The 23,643-nt window shown below is 38.8% G+C and overlaps 1 protein-coding gene across 6 annotated transcripts in view; it reads left to right on the forward strand.

The window, feature by feature from the left end:
• TAMM41 (TAM41 mitochondrial translocator assembly and maintenance homolog) overlaps positions 1 to 23,643 on the forward strand; it is a 182,923-nt gene that overhangs the window by 13,225 nt on the left and 146,055 nt on the right. For 2 of the 6 annotated variants that reach the window (XM_043519114.1, XM_043519118.1), the window contains exons 4-8: positions 3,237 to 3,387; positions 7,048 to 7,193; positions 8,833 to 8,998; positions 10,748 to 10,810; positions 20,250 to 20,948. In XM_043519114.1, coding sequence (XP_043375049.1) covers positions 3,237 to 3,387; positions 7,048 to 7,193; positions 8,833 to 8,998; positions 10,748 to 10,810; positions 20,250 to 20,350 — 627 coding nt within the window. In that variant the 3' untranslated portion in view covers positions 20,351 to 20,948. The other 4 variants (XM_043519115.1, XM_043519116.1, XM_038411262.2 and 1 more) reach the window with 3 other exon arrangements.

Raw genomic sequence — 23,643 nt, forward strand, 5'->3', positions numbered from 1 at the left:
AGACCTGTAGTGGGCAACCTGTGGCACACGTGGCCTATCCGGGTAATCCTCTGGCGGACCGCGAGACAGTTTTATGTTGACTGTCCACAGGCACGGCTGTCTGCAGCTCCCAGTGGCTGCAGTTCACCGATCCTGGCCAATGGGAGCTGCAGGAAGCTGCGACCAGCATGTCCCTGCGGCCCACACCACTTCCCATAGGTCCCATTGGCCAGGAACGGTGAACCGCAGCTACAGGGAGCCGCAGGTTGCCCACCAGTGCCCTAGACTATCCCTCAGTTAACCTCTCAATGTATCTGCTTTTCTTCACATGAAAGATTCAAACTAGGTCACCTGAAATTCTTTAACTTTGTCTCTAAATTTATATATGAGATGCTCATGTGAATCAGTCTCTTTCTCTGCCCATTAGTTAAAGTTCTGGTGACTTATTTTTTTGTGAGTAGTTTCTTTGCACAGCCCAGACCAATATTCCAATTCATTTTTAAAGATTTTGAAGTTCCATGCGTTGATGAGCAAAGTATATATTTCTGAGTTGGTTCGTGTGAGTTTCCAAAGTGCTTGATCAAAAATTGCTAACATTAGGGCATTGCCAATAAGTCAGTTTATCACCTTGACTAGCCCATGTTGTTGTTTGGTGGATCACATTTGAATAAGTCTGCAGGTGTTCAGAAAATTTGTTCTATGGTTTTAAATGTTTTCAGCTTCATTTTAGGCTCACCAGCAACTATTCCAGTGTAGTCTAACATCATTGTCTTCTCAGATCAGTTTTAATGCTAGGAAATAATACAGTAGTTTGTGGGAGAAGAAGAATACCCTAAAATATTTGCTTGTAAAGCCAATATCTCTAAAGTATTAAGCACAGTAAATAAAAAACATTTGTCTTAAGCTTCTGTGAACCAGTTTATCCTCAAAACAATTGTCTAGATTTTACATCACACTTCAAATGCAGGGGAAAATTAAAAAATAAAAAACAAAAAACATATGCTGTCACATTTGCCATAGTGTATTGGGACTTCCTTCTGATTTCAACCCTGTTTTAAAGTGGAGTTTCAGCCGTAATCTGTTTGTCAGGACTTTCTTTGTCCACATCCTAACTACGTAAGGCATTAAATATTTTAACTAAATGATTCCTTAGTTTCATTTACAAAATATGATTTTGGCTGTTTTTTTCATTCTTTTTCATTTTTAAATCATATGGAAGTTCCATTAGAAACAGGTGATTAAGGTGGAGGAGGCCTTGGATTTCTTTGTACCGTATTTGGGGCAAGATGGTCAAAGGATAGCACAATGCCTGTGTTTGCAAAAATGCACAATGCACCAGTCACATCTACTAACTCTACTTTTCTTTAAACAAAACAGAGTTATGGCAAATAATCACACAGATGCTTAGCTGCTAAATTGTACACTCCAATGACAGGTTTTTTGTGGACACAAGGTGGGATTTTCAAAAGCACCTAAGTAACTTGGGCACACAAGCCCATTAACTTTCGGTGGGACTTGTACCCATAGTCACCCCTTGCAAATATGCATGTAGCTTTGCAGGAGCACTCACACTTGTTAGAAAATCTGTTTCTTATAAGCAAAGCAATTCAGCGTTGCCTAACAGAAACAACAGGAGCATTTAGAAACCACAGTAAGAAAGTTTATTCTCCTGTAGTCCAAAGTAGCTTTGTTGACATAAGGTTCTGTATTAAGATTTGTTTTATCCTGCTAACAACCAGCCTCCTATGTCCCAACACATGCATTTTCTATTCAGGGTTAGGGTCTATAGTTAAGTCAAATCAGTTGAAATAACACTGCTTTTCCTTGGAAGAGCAAACTTCTCTCAGAGGTGTATAGACGTACTCAACTTCCATGTTCCACTCTGCTTGCATGTGTGACTCTCCATTAATCTCTATCTGATGATCACTCTATCTAGTGAAGACCCACTAAATCGATGGCAGAGTGCTCTCTGGTTGCCCCTGGTACTCCAGCTCTCTAAGAAGAGTAAGGGAAGTCGATCGGAGAGTGTCTCCTGTCTACTCAGCGCAGTGAAGACAACAGGGTAAGTTGACCAAAGTTATTCATGTAGCTGGAATAACGTAACTTTGGTCAACTTACCCCAGTAGTGAAGACCAGCCCTAAGAGGAGAACTAATTTGTGTAAGGGTCTACTTCATGGATTTCCTAACCCGTCATATGGTAGATGACCAAAGAAACCACAAGGGTGCCTGTTAAGGATAAAGGGAGAATGAGTTTTCTGGTTACTAGGGAGAGAGCTCTACTCTTATCACGTTATTCACTCCTTCCTTCTGTCTCACACTACTCTAGTAGGTTTTCTGTCATTTCTTGTTTCCTCACCAGATGTGTCTTTTTAACACTCACTCAGAATTGTTATTTTGATTAACCCCCCCATTTGATTCTAAAAGAGGGGAAGGCAAAGAGCTCTGTAGAAACAAGAGAAGAGCTAATAGCTTTCACTCATTGCTGTCTTGTGACTATAGGATATTAGTACTGCAAAGGGAACGTTTACATAGAAAATGGACACTCTCTAGGTCAGAAGTGGGCAAATTATGTTCCGTGGGCCACATCTTGCCTACCGGACAATCCTGCCTGGCCCCGAGCTCCCAGCCGGGTTGGCTAGTCTCCCCTTCCCCCCCCCCCCCCGCTGTCTCCCCTCTCCTACAGCTATGCCCCTGCGTGGACAGCACGGCTTGCACCCGCCTACCTCCCAGGCTTTCAAATAAGCTTGTCCTGCCGCTCTGAGCGGCAAGGTAAGAGGGTGGGGGGAGGGAGAGGTTGGGTAAGGGGCAGGAGGTCCCGGGGGCAGACAGGGGGCGGACGTTGGATGGGGCGGAGGTTCAGTGGGGAAGCGGTCCGGAGACAGGGCAGGGGGGTTGGATAGGGGGTGGGGTCCTGGGGGGCAGTTAGGGACAGGGGTCTTGGGAGTGGACGATCAGGGTTTGGGGGGGTTCTGAGTGGGGCAATGGGGATGGGAAGTGCGAGGGGTCAGATAGGGGACGGGGGCTAGGCTGTTCGCAGGGGCACAGCCCTCCATACCGTTTTGCAACCCCGATGTGGCCCTTGGGCCAAAAAGTTTGCCCACCCCTGCTCTAGGGTTAATTAATTACATCATAATGATGAATGATTTTAAATAAATGTATTTATTTTTACACACTGGATTAAGTAATCATTATTGGTCTATCTTCAATGGTATTTTTCTGATGAAATCTTGCTCCGAAATATTTTGATTTTTTTCAGGTGAAAATACTGACACAGAATGAAAATGGCAAGCTGCAGGCTGCCCTACTTAGCAATCTGAAGAGTGCAGTCACAGCAGCCTTTCTCATGTTGCCAGAAAGTTTCTCTGAAGAAGACCTCTATATGCAGATTGCAGGACTCTCCTACTCTGGTTAGTATATGTATTTAAAGTTTCTCTTGAGAAAAAAGTCTTTGTTTGGTAAGATGTCATACTTTGTAGTTTGAGCTGTAATACTGCATAAATAATACCACAAATAATAGGAAGTCTAATATATGGTAAGCTCCAGTATAGAAGTGGCTCAGTGAGTCTGTGACTATACAGACATTTGTTGAGCTAAGGAAGGATGTGTAAGGTCTAATCCTTCATTTGAATGCAATGTGAGTTTTTCTATCAATTTCAACTGGAACAAAGTTCTACCATACTGCATTGTGCCTACAATATTTCATGCTCCAGTAACTTCATGAGAGTTTGGTTCCAAAGGAGATATTGGAATGCCCTTTAGGTAAGGCTGAGTGATAGTTGCTGTGTTTCAGGAGACCTTGAAAACACACTTAAGAATTCAGTTTGTGCCTGAAGATAATAAGGGGATGAGCTTGTTCTTATGTTACTATGTGCTACCTCAGCAAACTTTAGATTTTAATATTTTAAAGGCCTGAAAATACACGTGGTGTCCTTCTTCACTGTGTAAGGTCTATCTAGTCAGTATTCTGACATGCTAAAGAGATTTATTGTTCGTCAAATATTACGTTTTGTGATCAAATTCTTCAGCATCTTATTTTTTATTAAAAGCTTTTTCTAAAGATGTAGTTGCCATTTTAATTATGGAGATCCTTTTCAAGTTTAAAGTTATCGGTTTTTAAAACAATCCATCCTCATGTAATTTTATATTCCCTCTTGCAATCCTCTATTCCATTCTTCCAAAATAATAGAAAAGAGTTTATTCATAAGAGAAGTTTTCATTTAAAACACTTCAAAGCACTCCACAAGTTATATATGAATCACTTTACCCACCACTGAAATGCAGCGCCCTCTGGGGTGAAAAGTATTACACATTAAACCATCACGAAGTGAAAAAAGGATACTGTATCTAAGTGAAGTGGTAAAGGGTGTTTTAGCTGGGCACACTTACTAGTGGGTTACATAATCACCCCAGTTGGAATCTGACTGAGTCTTCTCTGAAAAGTGCAGTGGGATTTGCAATGACCACAGGCGGTCAGGATAATTCTTGACTATTGTAAGTAATGATACAGTTAATACAAAAGTAGGAGATCATTTATTTGACTAAAAAATGTTGGAACTGGCCTTACTGCCTGAATAAAATTGAAGTGGTAAAATTTCAATTTTGGGATGTTTGAGAAAATAGGTGAATGTTGATGAGGTGGGGAGGGATAGCTCAGTGTTTTGAGCATTGGCCTGCTAAACCCAGGGTTGTGAGTTCAATCCTTGAGGTGGCCATTTGGGATCTGGGGCAAAAATTTGGGGATTGGTCCTGCTTTGAGCAGGGGGTTGGACTAGATGACCTCCTGCAGTCCCTTCCAACCCTGATATTCTATGATTCTATTATTTGCTTTGTTGCTGTTGTATTAAATCTTGACTATTTTCACAATCCCAGTAGATGAAACTTGTTTTATATATTGCCTGCTCAATCCCTTGGAGACAACCAGTATCTTACATGGTACATTTGACACTGATTCTTTGTATTTCTTTACCTAATAAAGTTGTTCATGAGCTTTATGGAGTTACTTCTTAAACCACTGAGACACACTGCATCTTGGACAGACAGTGATTATAAGTTCTGCTGTGCTTGGCATGACGGAGCTTTGTTTTGCTCTCAGCTAGAGCTGTTTATTTGGACTATTTCTTTGGAAGCTGTGGGAGAACAGGCTAAGGAGTGCATAGTATCCATTAAACTAAATAATAAAACTAAATTGCTGCCTTGAGATATTCAGCTCTTGAGTGTGGGGAAACAAAAATTGATTCAAGATTTTGTTGCTGTTCACAAAATACTATTAGCTGTGCAGTAATTCAAATTAGAGTGAGCTCTGTCTCCTGGATGGTTGTTTTGGAGACTGAGTGCAGTATCTAGCATGATGAGGCTGTTCCCATTTGGACCCTCTAGGCCAGAGGTTCTTAACCAGGGTACGTGTACCCCTGAGGGTACATAGAGGTCTTCCAGGGGGTACATGAATTCATCTAGATATCTGCCTAATTTTACAACAGGCTACGTAAAAAGCACTAGCAAAGTCATTACAAACTAAAACTTCATACGGACAATGACTTGTTTGTAGTGCTTATTATACTATATACTGAAATTTAAGTATAATATTTATATTATATAGTAAAAATAAGAAAGTAAGCAATTTTTCAGTAATGGTGTGCTGTGACACTTTTTTATATTTTTATGTCTGATTTTGTAAGCAAGTAGTTTTTAAGTGAGGTGAAACTTGGAGGTGCACAAGATAAGTCAGACTCCTGAAAGGGTACAGAAAAGTAATCCGGAAAGATTGAGAGCCAGTGCTCTAGGCACTTCCAGATTACAAGTAATGTCAGTCTTGCAGTAGAAAGAACTAAGAAGTGGTGTGTAGTGCTTAACAGAAGAATCTTACCAGTGAAAAAGAGCAGTGGGATTAGGAGGCAGGGCAAATGTTTAGTGGTTATGATCGCAAAGGCATGAAATGTTGCCTAAGGGAAGAAAAATTACCATGTCTATGATATACTTACTAGTGTCTTCATTTCTGAGAGGAGGATAGAAGAGAAAAATGGTAGCTGAAAGATAAAGCAGTGTGCAGGGTTGGGAGTGGGAGCAAGAGGGGTGGGGTGTGAGGGTCAGAGGGTGCACACGGCCAGTGGGCATATGGAGCAGCAGGGCCTTCCAAGCGAGAAGCCCAGAACTTTGCGCCTCAGGGATGTAGCAGGAGAAAATTTCCTCCTCCTATAAATGGAGGAGGGGGAGGACAAGAGACAGGACGGATGTGATGATTAGAAGCATCAGCAAGCGGGGAAAGGAGCTGCAGAGCTAGCCAAGTGGGTCTGCTATGTATTGAAACCCATTGATTGGATTAGGAACTACATGGACTGACTATCCAGTATGTATTGAAAAAGGAAATTGGGGGGTGATGGAAATGAGTAAAAGTGTAAATTACAGATACTAAAATACAGATATTCAGTCCTGTGTTGTGTTAAGGTACGTTACAAAGCATTTCATTCCTAGAGAAATGTGACCCTAGTCATGTGATCTAACATTGCTGCTGACTATGGTCTAAATTCAGCCCTCAGATACATGAATGCACTTGCCATTGACTTCTGTGCAAAGCATTTGCTCTCTTCCTATGGTATTTCTAAAGTGCTTATTTTAGGATCTAAAGCACCAGCACTACTCAGTATAACTTTACACTTGGCTGTCTGTTAAAATTGTCATGCGAGTGCTAAGAACTTCATTTGTTAAGGATTTGGGCTTTTCAACCATTTTAGAGAGATGGGATTGACTTAAAGGTGTTGTGTGGTTTTTGGTTTTTTTTAATTCAGTAAAAATGTCAGCACAGTGGGCTAGTGAAAGCACAGTATGGTGTGAACCAGATGCCATCTTTAGGCTATTATCCTTGAGCTGGCAGGTGTATGAAAAGTATTTCATTATTAGAAGACAATCCTCATTGAGGAGTGCATGTGGTTTTGGAATAATCAGAGCATAAACAGCTTCAGATGATTGGTATCTAATTCTATGCCGTGTTAATCCCCTGTGTGTTCCATGGCTTTGTGTTCTCTGTTTCTGATTTTTTTTGTCAGTTAACTATTTTTCTTTCTTTGGTTTAGGTGATTTCAGAATGATAATTGGAGAAGACAGATCAAAGGTGCTAAACATAGTGAAACCGAATGTGCCCCATTTTCAGAAGCTCTACAGTAACATATTACAGGAGTGCCCTCAAGTGGTGTATAAGCACCAGCTGGGCAGGCTAGAGGTAAATGGTTTACATTGTATGTTTTAAACCCACAAGTGGAATTGCTTTATTACTTAGACAGAGAGCAAGAATTGCACAATGCACCAATGTGAATTTCTCTAGTTTTTCTCATTTACATTTATTATGCTTCTGTTACTCAACTACTTCCAGCAATTAGCAAACTTGGCACAAATACCAATCTATAAGAATGAGGTTAGCTCTCATGCACAGTAAACTGCCGTTCAACCTCTCATTGGGTATTGCTGCTGAATGAGGGAGTCTTGGCAAGGAGGAGGAGGCTAGTTTAAAACAGGTGGCTTGATGACTGCCATTCAGAAGCAGCAGATTATGGAGTTTGATGGCCAAAAACAGGTGGTTTGCAGCAAGTAAATGATTTATTGTCCAATTCTAAGTATTACTATCTGCAACCAAATTAGCCTAGGTTTCAGTGAACCCAAAGAAGTTTGAGTTCTAGCCACACAGTTCAATGAACCAAACCCAAACTGAGTCCTGGCATCATCCCACCATAGCCCATACTCCAGAAGTCCATCCCTGGAATTCAGGTAGCCCGAGAATGTCGTGGAGGAAGTGGATGACCAAGAATAACACTTTGGCTTGAAAGTGCATCATCAGAGCAGAAAGTACCAGATGAAAATGCTGGCCCTTTTGAATTATCCCCTCGTCCCATGTTGCAGGTGATTGTGGACTTGCATCACAACACTGGGGTGTGTTGTCCTGTCCAATCTGTTCACTCAGCCCTAGTGTGCACGTTCTTGTGTACATTCTAAAGATTGTTGAAATATAGTGATCAAAACCATAAGTTGCAGCCCAGTAACAGTTACCTCCTCTTAATTCAGTGCATGGAGGAACTTTGCAATAGAATAAATATTTTAAGTGAACTGTTGCTTTGAAGAATGGAATCTCTTATTTGGATGAGAGGTGTTTCTTTAAAAAAAGACTTGCTGGTAAGTTCAGAAATTTAAAAAATTAAAAATGTGGAGCAAAGGGTGTTGACCAAAACATTTCCTGCAAGTTACATAAACCTGACATGATGCAGTTTAATGCAGATGAGAGAGAGATTTTTCAAACAGTTTTGATGAAAACTAATCGTAAAATATGACATTAATAATTTTGCTCAATGCTTGAACTTATTCAGCACATGGAACATATTCAGCACATGGAATATTCAGTACAGTTCCATAGTCTTTGAGACTATATTTGTTTTCCTTGTTTTCTGCATTTATTTTATTTAAGAGTAATTTGAGTAAATTAAAAATGCATATATGCAATTGTGTTCCTGACTTGCTTGCACTATCAGCAAGATAGCATGTGCAAATTGGATGGCTACCTAAAAATTGAATCTTGCACTTAGGTTGCCTTTCAAGGTCATGGTTGAGATTATGCTCTGGAAAAGCAGTGGGAGCTCTCACTTCTGTTGCCCATGGCTCTGTATATGTGCACATGTAATAGACTGCATTATCTTTCTGCATATATATATGCAACTTTGTATCTTTATGATGAACACAGCTTTAGCAGGGATCAAAGATAGCCAAAACCCTTCTGTGCTCAGTTTGGAAACGTGTGGATTTTGTGTTAACCATCTTTACTACGTGTGATTGAGTTCACAATTTTCCTTGTTTTTTGTGTTTGTAATGTTCAGATCGATAAAAGTCCAGAAGGTCAATTCATTCAGTTAATGGCTTTGCCGAGGACTCTTCAACAAAAGATAACTTCTTTTGTGGACCCTCCTGGGAAGAACAGAGATGTGGAAGAGGTTTTACTGAAAGTGGCCCATGACCCTGACTGTGGATTAGTGGTACATCAGGGTAGGTCTGAAGGTGCATGAGAGGCAGTCTCTGATTGGAAGTGATATATTTAAGAATTAGTGTTGTTGTTCTACATGGAAACAGCTTAAGAGACACCCCATCAATTTAGAGGGGTAGAGGCAGAAGAGAGAAATTACAATTCGGAGATGTTGCATTGTACCCAAATGCTCAATTTTAGGATACAATAGATGCAAACTTTCTCAAAAATCTTCATGTTTGTATATCAACTTTCACTTGTCCAAATTAACATAGGAAAAATATAAAGTTCCTGTTTCTAATCCTAAAATAAATCATTTTAAACAAGAACTTGATTTAATTAGAACATTTCATTTTCTGCTTGCCTGACAGGGCTGTCTTGCCTGTCGGAACAAATGCATAGTTTCAGTCAAATATTGAGCTTCAATGGTATGCAAATGTGTATTGTGCTACTCAGTTCATTTGAATTTGGAAGAATAACTCCAACAAACTGCAAAATCCTCACGTTATAATTAGCACACGTGTGGGATGTCTTGGGAGAGACATCAAACTTTGGGCAAAAAAACTGTCATGTCATGTTATGTCATGTTAGCAGGTTAACGTATAGATGCTTGTGCTGCTGCCACCAAGGCTGTTCTTGTTCTGTAGATAAATGAAAATATTTAGCATTTCTACAGTTCTTTATATCTTCAGAGTACTTGACCAGTTCTAACTAATCCTTGTTGCAACACTGTGACATAGAAAATAATGAAACCAGCACAGTTGTGCTTTGTCCAAGACCCCATAGTGAGTTTGTCAGAGCAGTGATCATTTTTCTTCTTTATGTGCAGGTATTTCCCCACATATTTCTCCAGTCAAGGAGAATAAACTTTAATTATACAGTTTTAATAAAAACTGTTTCTAAAAAAAAATCTCACTTCTTTCTTTGTAATGCAGCATAGTAATGCACATGAAGATGGAAACATTATAATTGAGACCAATACTCTTCTATTCTTCAGTGTGTGATAGTGTACAAAGGCTGTGTTGCACACAAAAGTTCATACAAATAAGTGTCCATTATAATTTAGACAGTATACTTGCATAATACAACTTAAATGCTGTTTTAAAATGGACTAAACAATTTTGAAAGTATTTTACAGCCACTATTATTCTTAATTGTATTTTTTACAGTGGTGTCTAAGGACTAGCCAAGAATGAAGATCCATTGTGCTTGGCACTGTGTCAACAGAGAGAAGTAGACAGGCCTTTCCCCAAAGAGTTTATAATCTAAATAGATAAGACTGACACAGGAGAGGGGAAAAGGGTGTAAAACAGAATGTGAAAACACAATTTCATATTGAAATAGTTTGTTCAATTCTTTAACAAGCCCAGGCAGGGAAATATGAAATGACAAAGCCCTGCTGAAACTGTGCATGCTGAGGAAACGTGATTGATTTGAACCACCCATGACTGGGCAATGGGGTGCAGAAATATAATGGGGAAGATTGAATTAATGGAATCAAACTCTATTAATTACTACCAAGTCTTCAATATTCTTTTTTATATAAACAATGCCATGTTGTATAAAAAAATTTTTAAAAGAGCATTTGGAACAAATTCTTGAATGAGCATGACTAAACAAAATAGAAAGTTTTTGTTAAGATAATTATAAGTTTTACTTACAGGGTGCTTTATTGTATAATTGAAAAAATATTTAACTTGCAATTTTTTTAAACTTTTTTTAAGACTAAGATGGATAACATCTGTGTGTTTATATCCTTTCTCTATACACAGGCATTTCAGGAATTGTGAGATCTTCCAGTCTAATACAGAGTTCTAAAACCATACTAACAGCTGGTAAGAACAAATGCCATTATATACAAATAGGCGTTTCGGTTTCAGAAAGTACAAATCTTAAGACCTCAAGCTCTCTTTGTTACAGAAGTTCAAATTATAGACTTTTTGGTCTTGGGAAGCAGAGAGAAGCCACTGGAAACTTTCACTAGTAATGGCCTCTCTATTTTCTATACTTATTGGGAAATCATCAAAAGGCAAAGGAAATCTGAAACGGGGTGTGATGGGGATGTGATATATATATTACTTTAGAGTTCTGCTCTGTTGAGCACTTGGCTAATTTGTACTGATATTTTGCTTTTCTTGTGTTCATGAAACTTTAGAATTCCCTCAGGATTTCTACACATACAGAGCAGAATGAGTGTAAAGATTTGCAATGTAGACCAGAGACTAGAATTTTTGCCCTAAAAATTATACTAAGCTAAGCACTTACTGACAGAAGTTTCAGACTACATGTAAAATAAATATTTTGCCATATCACATGCTTCTGACCAATCCCTCTGACAGAAACAAATATTAGATCCACCCAGTAGTCAAAACTGCTCTGTAGCTGGTGAGCCTCAGTTAAGAGACCAATACTTTCATGTTCTTAAAGGAGAAAAATAGTAAGTGAACTGTCTTAGAAAAAGAGTTCAGCGATAAAAGCCACCTGAGAAAAGGCTTAACTTTGTTTAATATTCAAATTAAAAAGATATACATTGGACTGGGAAAGGCCAGCTGATGGAGGGAAAATAATTAGTTAGCTATGGGGAAACACGTGAAGATTGGGTGACTTTTCCTCCTTCATCAAAAAAACCTCATCACCTTCTCCATAGTTGATAGCCCATCCTGGAGTGCTACCTGTCTGCCTCCTACAGTGGATCTAATATGAAGATGTCCTCAGTCTTCTAGTTTAAAAAATATTTACATCACAGCTAATTTAGAGTGAAATATTTTAGAGCCTGAGCTGTTCCTGAGCCATCAAAATAGTAGGGTGAGTTGGGCCCTCATTAAGCCAGGGTAACTGGTAGGCACATTGGAGTTTGCTCTAACTTTCACTTCAAGAAAATTCCTTAAATTGCATAAAGCAGTGACTAGATGTAGGTTGTAGCTCATGTACATGTTCCCTACCTCCCAAATGTAGGTTAGATAAAAATTATGGTGTTTATGGTTTAGGAAGTTATATACCATACCATCTCCATACCACATAGTGAAGGATTGACTTTCCAGAGCTGTTATCCATCTTGAATCAGGGGCGCTGTAAAGGGGGAGCGAGGGAGCCATAGCTCCAGTTGTAAACGGGGAAGAGGTGGAGCAGGGCCTTGTGGAGAAGGGACAGGGTGGGGGCATGGTTTGGGCACTGGTGGCCCCCCACTTTTAGGGAGCTTCTGCCACTCCTATCTTGAATTTTCATTTCATATTCAATCTTGTGGCTATTACAAATGTTATGCCTGTTGCCTGTCTAAAAGCAATGTGCTTTCAGGTTCAGGACCATTACTAGCTTATTTTGGCTAAAATAATTATATAATAGGGATGATTGTACTTTGTGGGTTGATGTATTTTGTTTTGTTTTTTTAAATCATGATGTTTTACAGTCCAGTCGTATTATGTGGAAAGAAAATAGCCAACCTGTTGCCTAATCTTTCTCGGTACTTTGAGGAGACTGAGAAAATGAAGCAACTCCGGATTGAAAGAGAGATGTCCTTTATAATGAGTTGGACATGTTACTTGTGTGTATAGGGTCTTTACTGCAATTAGTGAAGCCGTTGTTGCTTAGTGATTTGGTATCACGGGAGCCTGGTAGTGGCTGAATCTCTCTCACTCTCACTACTGATTAATATGGTAGTATTTTTAGACATACAAAAAGTATTTTTAGACATACTGGCTTGTGAAGTTCAAATATGTCAAAAGAAGGAAATGCATCTGAAGCTGAGGAAAGATGGACTTGATGTTGTAGCACAGGAATAGAAGTTGAAAGATCAGGAGTTTAATTCCTGCCTCTGACATAGGCTTCCTGTGTGATTTTTAGAGTAAGTCACTTAAACCCTTCTGTGCTTCAGTTTGCCTTTCTGTAAAAGTAAGGATAATATTTAACTACCTCATGTAGCATTTGATCCATTCCTCTTCATAAAGTACTTTGAGATCCACAGATAGCAGGTGCTATACAAGTACAAAATATTGGTTTTTAAATCTACAAAAATGTCTATGAATTCAGTGCTTGTGAAAGTTAGCTGACTGCCTGGGAGAATGAGACTGTTCGTATACAAACTGCTACAGTAGGAGCCACAGCAGTGCAAGCTTCCCCACATTGCTCCACGTGAGTATCTGAACTCTCACCTGGAAGGATCCACCTCGGACAGTCCATTGGTGGCTCCTTCTCAATGCCTATTGAGGCTGCTTTCTGAGATTTCTAAGATGTGGCTACCTGTGTTTTGGGACCCTAAAAAACGACTTATCTCTACAACGCTTTCTGTTTTGTGCACTTGAAACAGAGCCATCCTGAGATCTGTTTTCTCGCCTTCTTCTCTAATGTTGGTTTTGTGCCTAGATACACAGTATCATTAACTTCGTACCTTACCATAAACAACATTTTTGCCTTTTAAGTAGCCAGTTCTATGGGATTACATTTATCCCTGAAAAAGTTGGTAACCCTCTCCACATTTCCATGTTACTTTTGGAAACGAAGGGTTGGGTGTGCTGGTTCAGGCCAAATAAAAATGGGCACGAAACTTTGCCTCAAACTTGAGGCAAACCCAAACCCCAGTGATTCTTGAAAGGTTTGCTTCTCTTTTCTTTCCTCCCTCCCCCTTTTTCATACACCTCTTACCTACTTCTTGCCAAAAACAGAAGTACCAAAATAGACAGGATTGATCTATTAGGATTACTGGCCTGCCTTAAAGTGTGCAGAGATGAGCCCTCCAGACCAAGGAAGTTTGGATAAGGATCTGAACTTCTGGATGACTACCAAAGCCACACCTCTTGAGGTGTGATTATTGCTAATTTTAACATTGGAGTGAATGGAACAATTTGAGGTCTCAAACCTGCCCTTCTATAAAAAGCATGCATCAGAAAAACTTCCATATCTCTGCAAAGTCTGCTTCTGAGAAGCTTTTCTAAACTGTGTTGCAATATGGAAGAAGCACAGAACCCTTTTTTTCTTCTTATAGACAGAGCTGGAAGAGCTGCCTGTATAGCTATGGTTGTGTGACACTTCCCAATGGAAGACCCTGTTTTCACTGGCTTATGACTGCCAAAGTTTAACTGTTGGGTTGAAGTCTCCCAGGCTGAGTGTCTGTCTCAGGTGACAGTATTTGAAAGGTTTCAGCTTCAGTGGTTTCAGCCATTTCTGAGGAAAAATAGGTTGTTTTTGCCCCTTTTACAAAAATTCTTTCACCCACTGAGTTGTGGGGCTCTAGTGCTGCCATGCATTGATCCAGAGACTTGAAATTTATCAGAGGGGGTTGCGATAGTGTCAGGGATTTGCCTTTTGCCCTCTCCAGGAAGATTCCACCAAATTTGCCTGGTTATGAACCTCTGTAAAATGTCCATTTGCGCATGCTTAATGGCGACTTCAGAATGCTTGGAAGATTGTCTGCACTGAGCCTGCTCCATCTTGGGGCTGGAGAGGCTGAGTAGGGAGACTCTCTCTTGTGTTTTCAGAGCTCCTCCTGCCTTTGCCCAGGCAGTGAGGAAGCTACTTGATTTAAGTGCAGAGGGGTGGGGAGGCATGGGAAGAATAAGAGCAGGGGGTTGCTGGAGCCGGAGATTGGGGGTAGCAGAGAGGAAGAACGGTGGGTAGGTATATAGAAGCAGAGTGGAGGGAGGCAGGAGCCTGTGGTGGAGGAGGTAGGGTTGGGTAGAAGCACAGGGGGAGGAGGGCAGAAGCTGGGGGACATAGGAACAAAAGGATAAGTGACCATTACAGCTACTCCCTTCCAGAACCTGAAAATGAACCCAGGAATCGTGAATTTCTACATTCCTCTTCTGTCTGCAAATAGTTGTCAAACCTACTGGCAAAATGTCTCATTCCCTTCTCGAGCTGGTCCACATAGCAGGAGTAGGCTGTTATCCTCTCAGTTACTCAGTGAGCACAAGTGGTATGGATGTAAAGGTCTGAACCCTGCAGCCAACCCAAGTTGGGGCCAATGTGGTTCCACGTGATGATTTTTGTTTTGTTGTTTATTAAAAGCATTTAGGAAATTAAATTAAAAAAAAGTTAAAAGAATGGTAAGATTGCAAAGATAGGCATCAAAAGTCAGGAAATTCCAATTAAGATTGCTGCTGGTTTTTTTCCCACAGGACCCCTGCATCATTCAGTGAGTGTGTAGTTACTCAGTTTTTCTTTGTATCTTCATGCAATGTGTAGCTCTAGGCCAAAACCTGCACTGCATACAAAATTATTAATTCCTCCTTGGCATTTGTTTCTGTAGTGCTCTCGCCATAGTGTCTTTGTGCTTCACAATTACTTTATCTTTATAAAAAGAAAAGGAGTGCTTGTGGCACCTTAGAGACTAACAAATTTATTAGAGCATAAGCTTTCGTGAGCTACAGCTCACTTCATCAGATGCACCCGATGAAGTGAGCTGTAGCTCACGAAAGCTTATGCTTTAATAAATTTGTTAGTCTCTAAGGTGCCACAAGCACTCCTTTTCTTTTTGCGAATACAGACTAACACGGCTGCTACTCTGAAATTTATCTTTAAAACATCCCTCAGAGATGAGGTGGGGGTATTCCCCTTTTATAGCTTCAGAATGGAGTCAGGAAGAGAGGAAGGCCAAAATTGTTTCCTAATTTTGGGTGCTCAACTCAAGAGCCTGAATTTCCAGAACACTTAGCATTTTTATAGCACTTTATATGTTTGAGCAAAGCTTCAGTCAGCTTCAGTTGCAGTTGTGAGCACTAAGCACTTCTGCAAGTCTGACACTGGGTGTCTCACATTGTGTTGCTCCTCACTGTCTGGAATATCCAATTCGAGGTCACTTATGAAAATGTTGGCTTAAGTGCCTTCACACAGGAACTCTGTGGCAGTGCAGAAGTAGAATTCAATTCTCAAGGATGGTATTCAACTGCCTAAACCTTGAGACTCCTGTATCTTCCTGCAGTCCTCTATCTAACTCATTCCATCCCTTCCAAATTCTGCAGTAAAGGGCAGGGGTCCTACAGACAAGTTTCTTTCACTACGAAGTCCAGATTCATCCCCAGAAAACCATCCATCTTGTGCACTGAACTGAGGCAGAGATTCTGTAGGGGAAAAAGTCAGACATAAGCATGGAATTAAAGGTTTACAAGGGGACCTGATTAAGGTTGCCACTGGATATTTCATAACTACAGAGTGCTTGACTTCACAACATAAGTTTGTGGATGTAGTAAATATTTAGTTTACATTTGTATCATGCTAGATCTCTCCTGGAGTTCAGGAAATAATGTTTTTTCATTTGCTTATAAATTAATTATTAATAGAATTATTTTGCTTATTACTACTGCTTTATATTTTCCTCCAAGTGTGAGGCTCATGAAATCTTTGTGATTGTTCCATCAATTTGAAGGCTTGTAGTATGTTTTAAAGGAGACCTTGAACCAATTTCAATTGAAGTTTCATCAATACTTTAGATATTTGCTGCTAGGGGACTGTCACTAATACATGCACTTCAGAATGTCTAATCTGTACTGCTTAATTAATATTTAAAGAGTAGTGACTTCTATTTGTTTTTAGCTCCAACCAGTTCATTTTCTTATTTTTTGAGATACAGTACACAAATTTGTGGCAGATCCATAGTGATGCAGTTGTTTTAATAGTACAGTACAACAAATCTGTTCTAGGAACAGGCCTTAAAGAGCTGAGTTCATTTTAATTCAGTTACACCTAAAGATACTGATTTTGTTACTCTTTTCCTTAACAAAGATGCCTCTCTTTTAACTCTAATTCTCCTAAGAAGACTTTGAACTAGTACAGATGTGAAAAAGTGTTATGGATCTTCACTTATGTATCCAACTGTCCCTTACACCCTTCTTTCTCACACAGTCCTATTCAAGTGATACTGGCAAGCATATAGATAAGTGGCAATGCCAGCCATTGAATCAGTGGTTTGAAGCTCTTTGTCCATTTTCCTTCTATTCCTGGCACTGTGTTGGTAAGGCCTGATGTCTGGAATCTCATCCCTAGTACATTTGTGCAACGTTGATGTTAATTTTCCCTACCATCATTCTAGCTGAAAGCCAGTGATTGGTAGTTCTGACTTTAGAAAAGGAGATAATGTATCAATACTCCAGAAGCTTCCAGATAATCACTAAATGATGTTTAATTAGTACAATTAGTAAAGGATACTTGTTGCTTTTTGTAATAGTCTTGCTGCTTTAAAAAAGAAACTGTGGATCCTAAAACACCTACAATCCAGCCTTTAACAAGCTAATCTATACCATGCTGTTAAAGTGAGAGTACAGTAATTCATATCCAGGGTGGTGGTCATTACTTAGCTGGCACACTGTTTGTTTGCTAACATTATTTGGCAGAGTACATAGTCATAACAAAGAATTTCAACCCACCTAACAGGACTATCCTTCATCTTTCTCTGCCCGTGTGGTTTTCAAATAGAGCTTGAGCTCTGTATTTTTGTTTGTTGTTAAATGCCCTATTTAGCTTTTGAAAATATGCCTGTATAATTTCTGAAGTCTGTGGGGAGATTTCTGGTCTGTTTTCTATTAGAGATGGCACCATCGTTTGATTTATTTTTCCTCCTAGCTGGAGTCTGTATAGTCTTGTGGAACTGAAAACGTTGACATTTTATGTTTACTTACTCTTAAGGAGTGATTGTATGTTGATATTTTTGAGTTTGGGAACTTTTTCTGAAATAAAATCATACTTCATTATGTTGACGGCAATGAACCATTGAGATACAGGTTTCTGTGAGACAAACGTACATTCCATTGAATGTTGACAAATACATGTGTCAGATATACCAAGGGACTTTTCTGCTTCTACTCTTCATTTTTTTTCACTCTAAGGAACTGAGTTAATGGGTAAAATATTGCAAACTAAATAATCTCTGTTGCTGAAGTTCCATTGAAGTCTACATACATGCTTGAGTGTTGTCCTAAATAAGAGAGGTTTTTTGAGAATTGGAAACTATATTTGCCTCATGTTTTATGGACACTTTGCTGTAATTATGTGCAAGCAGCCTTTATATGTTGATATCCATTGTTTGGTGCAGTGGCTGTTAACCAGCCAACAGCAAATATTAACCACTGCTCCACTTCACTGTAAATGCAGCTGTTTAATAGTGCAGTGGTTCTCATCCAGGAGTGTGTATTCTCTTGAGGGTACACAATAGTCTTATGGGGGTACATCAACTCATATAGATGTTTACATAGTTTTACAACAGGCCACATAAAAAGCACTAGCAAAGTCTGTACAAGCTAAAATGTCACACAGACGATGACTTGGTTACAGTGCTCTATGCACTATACACTGAAATACAAGTACAATATTTATATTCCAATTTATTTGTTTTACAATTATAAAGAAAAATAGAAAGTAAACATTTTTTCTGTAAGTGTGCTGTTACATGTTTTTGTATTTGTATGTCCAACTTTGTAAGCAAGTAGTTTTTAAGTGAAGTGAAACTTGGGCATACGCAAGACAAATCAGACTCCTGAAAGGGGTACAGTAGTCCAGAAAGGTTGAGAGCCACTGTGATCGTGCATATGTTAATCCTGAACATGAGTACATGACAGGAAGTGAAGAATACCCCCTCTACTGTAGCTACAGGGGAAGTTTGGGGAAAATGGCTGAATTTCAACATTCCAGGATATTTGGGCTAACCCCTTACTCTTACAAAAAAATTGATATGGGACCCTTAATGGCCAGAAGCACTTACAACCTGTTATGGCTCAAACCCCAAAAATGTTTGCAGTTGTGCATTATTTTAAGTCTTTGTTCTGCATCGTCTGGTGGAAAATATAAGTGGGGGGATGGAGGGAGAGGAGGAGATCCACCCTCCAAGGAATCATGGATTCATAGTAAAAGTTGAAAGATAGTTGTTGACCAAGTGCTCACAAGTATGTCTTCAAACAGATTCTGAAATGGGTGTAGAATTGTGACCATTAACTTGTACTACAAATGTGACTCATCACCCAGAGGACTGTTATAGAAATTGGCTATATGCAAGAACCTGCATTTTTTTTGTAGCATGATGGGTTGGGATAGGAATATATAAAGCCTCTTATTACATAAGATTCCAGTCTCAAGGCTCAAGTGGGTGGGGTTCAGTAGAGTGCTCACTGCAGGGAGGATATTAAGAAAATCTCTTAATGTTCAACAGCTGCAAGAGGCTGTACTGGTTGGCAAGCAGATAAAACTGGCTGGCTTTTCTGACTGCAGTGCCAATACAGCAAAGGAGCCCTGCAGGGATATATTAACTGCTTTACTGCTGATATTCCATCTGCCATACTGTTGTTATAGTGAGAGTACATTGATTTCATTGGAATGGCAGAACATAATTTTTACATACAGCAACTTCAGTATTACAGGTTTGTATTTTCTTGGTGTACAGTACCCTGGTAGCTTGGGCAGTAGTCTACAGGGTCATATTTTTTTGGGTAATTTTAATATTATTTGGGACAGGAACTATCTTTTTTTCTGTTTTACTGTGCCTAGTGCAATGGAGTCCTAGTCCATGACCAAAGCTCCGAGATGGTACTGTAATGCAAATAACAGATTATTTTTCATTTATTTTTCTTGACTGCAGTACTCTAGTGTCCATATACATGCAACTATATCAATTTTAATTTGAAAAGCATTGTATATGGTACATATGATACATATTCCAAACAAAGTTCTCTGTTAAAGTTTGGGTTGAACAGTTAGGTACTCAAGTGAATAAATGCAAAAATTAAGATTGCATGCACATCCTTAACTCAATCTTTTCCTGCATGTCCATTATTTAGTTTTTAATGACATAATCCCATTGTTTCTGCAATTTATAATACTTTTTCTACAGTGTTCAATACTCAAGTAATATCTTGTAACTCTTTGTATATACACTTGCATATCTTTCATTATGTTAATTGTCCAGTATTTCTTTGACTTAAAATATTATTTAAAATACTTTTATATGAAATTGATTACTGCTTAAAGTATATTTTAATAATTGAATGAGATGTACAACATCTTCTTTTCACCTTTCCAAAGATGCTATTCAGTGGATGATACACTTAACTCTGAATCTAAGTTGCCTGTCTGTGTCAGCAAGCTGTCACTGTTCCGTTATACTGAAGTATGTTTAGCAAATATGGTTACATTTTCCTCTGAGAGCTTTTACCTTGCCAAATTTCATCTTTCACTTTATGGCTCTTTCAATTGCAGGACTGTTTTAAGAGAAAAAATGTTCAAGAATTTTTTTATAATGGGAAAAGCGTAATTTTTTCATTCAGATCCTAATCATCTTCTTGACCTCTGCCCCAATAGCTGATAGTCCTTGCTGGTTAGACTCAGGGTCCCCTCACAGATGTCATCTAGTGATGGCCCTGGCCCCTCGGCTTCCTGACTTCCCCAGACAGTCCTTCTAGTATTTGGCTCTGCCTCTGCTGGGCCAGCATGTGGCATTATTTATGGTCTCCATCAACTTTTTGGCATTCACTCCCAAGTCATCATGCTCTCCCACTTAGCAGAACGCATGCAGTGGGTGGTGGACAGCAGGGACACAGCAATGCTTGACAAGCTGTTCAACAAGGATATGCAATGCAAATGCCTACTGAGTTATCACTGCAGGTATCTTCAGTAGTGTTAAGAGTAACAGGCAGATATGTTTGCATACATGTATACAATTATAACTTCACAGTCCTTTACTTATTTTGACTCTTATTGTCACCAGAAGCACTTCAGGGTGAACAGTGCCTACCCTGTTTTGAATCATGCATTATCATTCTTAGCGTTTGCTATCCACGGAATTCGTCAATTTTTGTCTCTCTCTCACGTGCCATCAGCCTCTATTATCTACTATATCATGAATCTGTCAAGAAAAGGAAAAGTTAGCTATCTGTTGTTGCTATACAAATAGCCTTTGGTCACCTTTCCAGGGAAGTATTTTATTTGAAGATTTGTTTAAGACTTTCTCAAGAACTAAATAGTTGTTTCTCTTCCTAAGTTCTGCCTGTCTTGTTTTTTTCTTAGGGTTGAAGAAATCAGTGACTTACAGTATGAAGAAAATGTATAAAATGACAAAAGGATGTCTAAGGAAGGCTTCCTGATGTCCAAGTTGTGTACATACTATGTATAGGTAAATAAACAGACCTCTTTTTCTCTGCAAATATTGTGCAATTGGTACCTGTTGCTTAACTGCCGATGTAAACTGTGGATAGGTAGCAACAATTATACTATGTATGTACAAATACTTGTTCACATGGGGTCCGGATCTCATTTGATGTAGATAATTTGCTAATGGCTGAGGGAATTATTTTGCAATTATACTTAAGGTTTTCCTGCATATATTAATGATTTGACTCTGAAATACATTTGCCAGAAATGCTTGTTTGCACATCTGAAAGCAAAAAAATAAAATTCCTATGTGTTTTATAGCTTTCCTTTCCAAAATAGTCCAGATTCTTTCTTCTCAAGCTTTCTCCTGTTCTCATCTCCAGTCTCTTCTGAGGAGTTTATAGAATTGTGGGGTCCAGTTGAGTTTTAACTAGATATTAAAACTTTCTCCATACAATTCTTTTTTTTACATTAAATCCATTTGAGCACATGTATTTTAAGAGTGCAATATTACTCTATAATCCTTCTGCAGAGTGGAATCCGTCAAGAATACATTTTTCTCACACACAACCCAGAAAATACTTAATGAGATAGAAGCATTTTGGAGGATATATTTCACTGTCTGTGCCATGTCTGAGAGCGTAGGTAACTGAAGAGTTACGAGCCGGTAAGGTATCTTAAAGGTCAGCCATTCTTGGCAATCCTTTTAGTAGACAGCAACATAACTCACAACTAAGTAGTGGCTGGGAGGTTATATTTCAAAACAAGGTCAATTTTCATTAAGCTTCTGGGTCCAGTAATCTGTAAATTACGCAATATATTTTCAGTGTTCTGCACTACCAACTCACAAAGTACTTTAAAATCAGCCTGGTTAAAATCATGGACATTGTTGTTAGTTACAGTATAAACTACTTGATTAATGTAAATTGTAAAATGTGTGTGAAAATACTGGCCATAAGGATAGAACCTATTCTCCTCCAATTAATCAGATCAGCTTTACAAAAGAGATTCAACTACCATATTCCTATTACTTTTCAATAAGTTATTAAAGATGTGGTCAGTGGAGGCATTGACCTTTTAATGTAAAGAGAATCTTTTGATATGGTGTATTAGGAGTTTCTGCTGAAAATAAGGGAATGTTTGAGAATTCCTTTTTCTCTTTGGATCAAGTGGCTTTACTTCCTTGTTTATTCAGAAATGGCTTTTCTTAACAGGTGTTCTCCATATGAAGGGACTTGACAGGGGGCATCCTTTTTCTCACTATTTGATCTGGTTTTAAAGCCAGTGGCAGTCGCAATAAGGGAAAAACAATAATATAAAGAGGTTAGGAATTTAAAAGCAACTTTTCCACAGACTACATTTTTTGTTGCATAACCTTAATTACTCAAATTTATCATTTGATTTCATTTAGATGGAAGTTTTAGGAAAATCTTAAATTACAAAAGGAATTGAGGGTGTAAAACCAGCTGTTACCTATTTCCAAGGAGTAATTTAAGCATATCATGCAGCTTGGAAATTTGAGTGGGAAGCTGAGGAAATAACATAGTGTAACATGGCTCATTAATTCAGTTCTGCTTTCATCACCATTGAACAGATGTTACAATCTATGATTTTAAAATCCTGAAGAGCTTAAAGTGGTTAAATTTAAATCTAGAGTCAGTAGATAAAACAAGATTGTTCCATTGAAAACTTTATTGGAATAAGACTGGTAATACAGAACATTGAATATCCTCCTAAAGCCATTGTTCCTATTAACTGTCTTTCCTATATGTATATGTATTTGTATATATATATGTATATATATGTATGTACAGTATATATTGTATATTGATCATGTACATGTATCATTTTGTCACCCATCAGTAGTTGGTTACAAATCTTGGAACAGGGTCAAAGAAACCGGACAAACATTTCTGTAGAGTGTGTACTTTTTGATAGTGGTAGGCTTTAGGTTTCCAAACTTCCAGGAATACAATATGTTAGGCTAAAATTTCCATATTGATTGTTTCAGAGGAAAAAAAAAAAGTAAAAAGACAGCAAGGGAATTTATATTGGAGAACGGCTGAAAACCCATTCCTTCCATGAGTTGCCAATATTATAATAGTAAGTCTCTGCTTCATACTATTAGGTATGTTAGAGAGGCTCAGAAAGTTGGTTTGCAGCTGCTTCTGTACCCTATGGAAAGAGACCATGAATCAGTAAGCCTAGGATATTCAGAAATGCAAGAGAAAAGTGAAACTGGGAAAACAGGTTAGTCTCCAAGCACAAAGAAAAAGAATATCATCCCCACGTAACAGGTGAAATGTAGTGTCATCCTTGCATCACCTTTAAATAGAAAATAATTGGCACTACTTTTAACTGTGGCATATTCTGCAACAAAAGTTATTCATGTTAGGAAACAGTTGTATATGTAGCTCTAGCATTGTGTGTCGGGTAGTAAGAGGACAAAGTCCCCTCTCTGAAGAGTTCATAATCTAAGTGGCATACACAAGGAGGATGGGGTTGAGAGTAAAAAAAGATAGACTAGTGGAACTGGGGCACATAACTAGTTAGTTCCTCGGGTTTTGGTTGGATTTTTTTTTGGAGGGGGGAAGGGGAGAGAGAA

Source organism: Dermochelys coriacea, chromosome 7 (genome assembly GCF_009764565.3).
Source record: "Dermochelys coriacea isolate rDerCor1 chromosome 7, rDerCor1.pri.v4, whole genome shotgun sequence".
NCBI classification, from domain to species: domain Eukaryota; kingdom Metazoa; phylum Chordata; order Testudines; family Dermochelyidae; genus Dermochelys; species Dermochelys coriacea.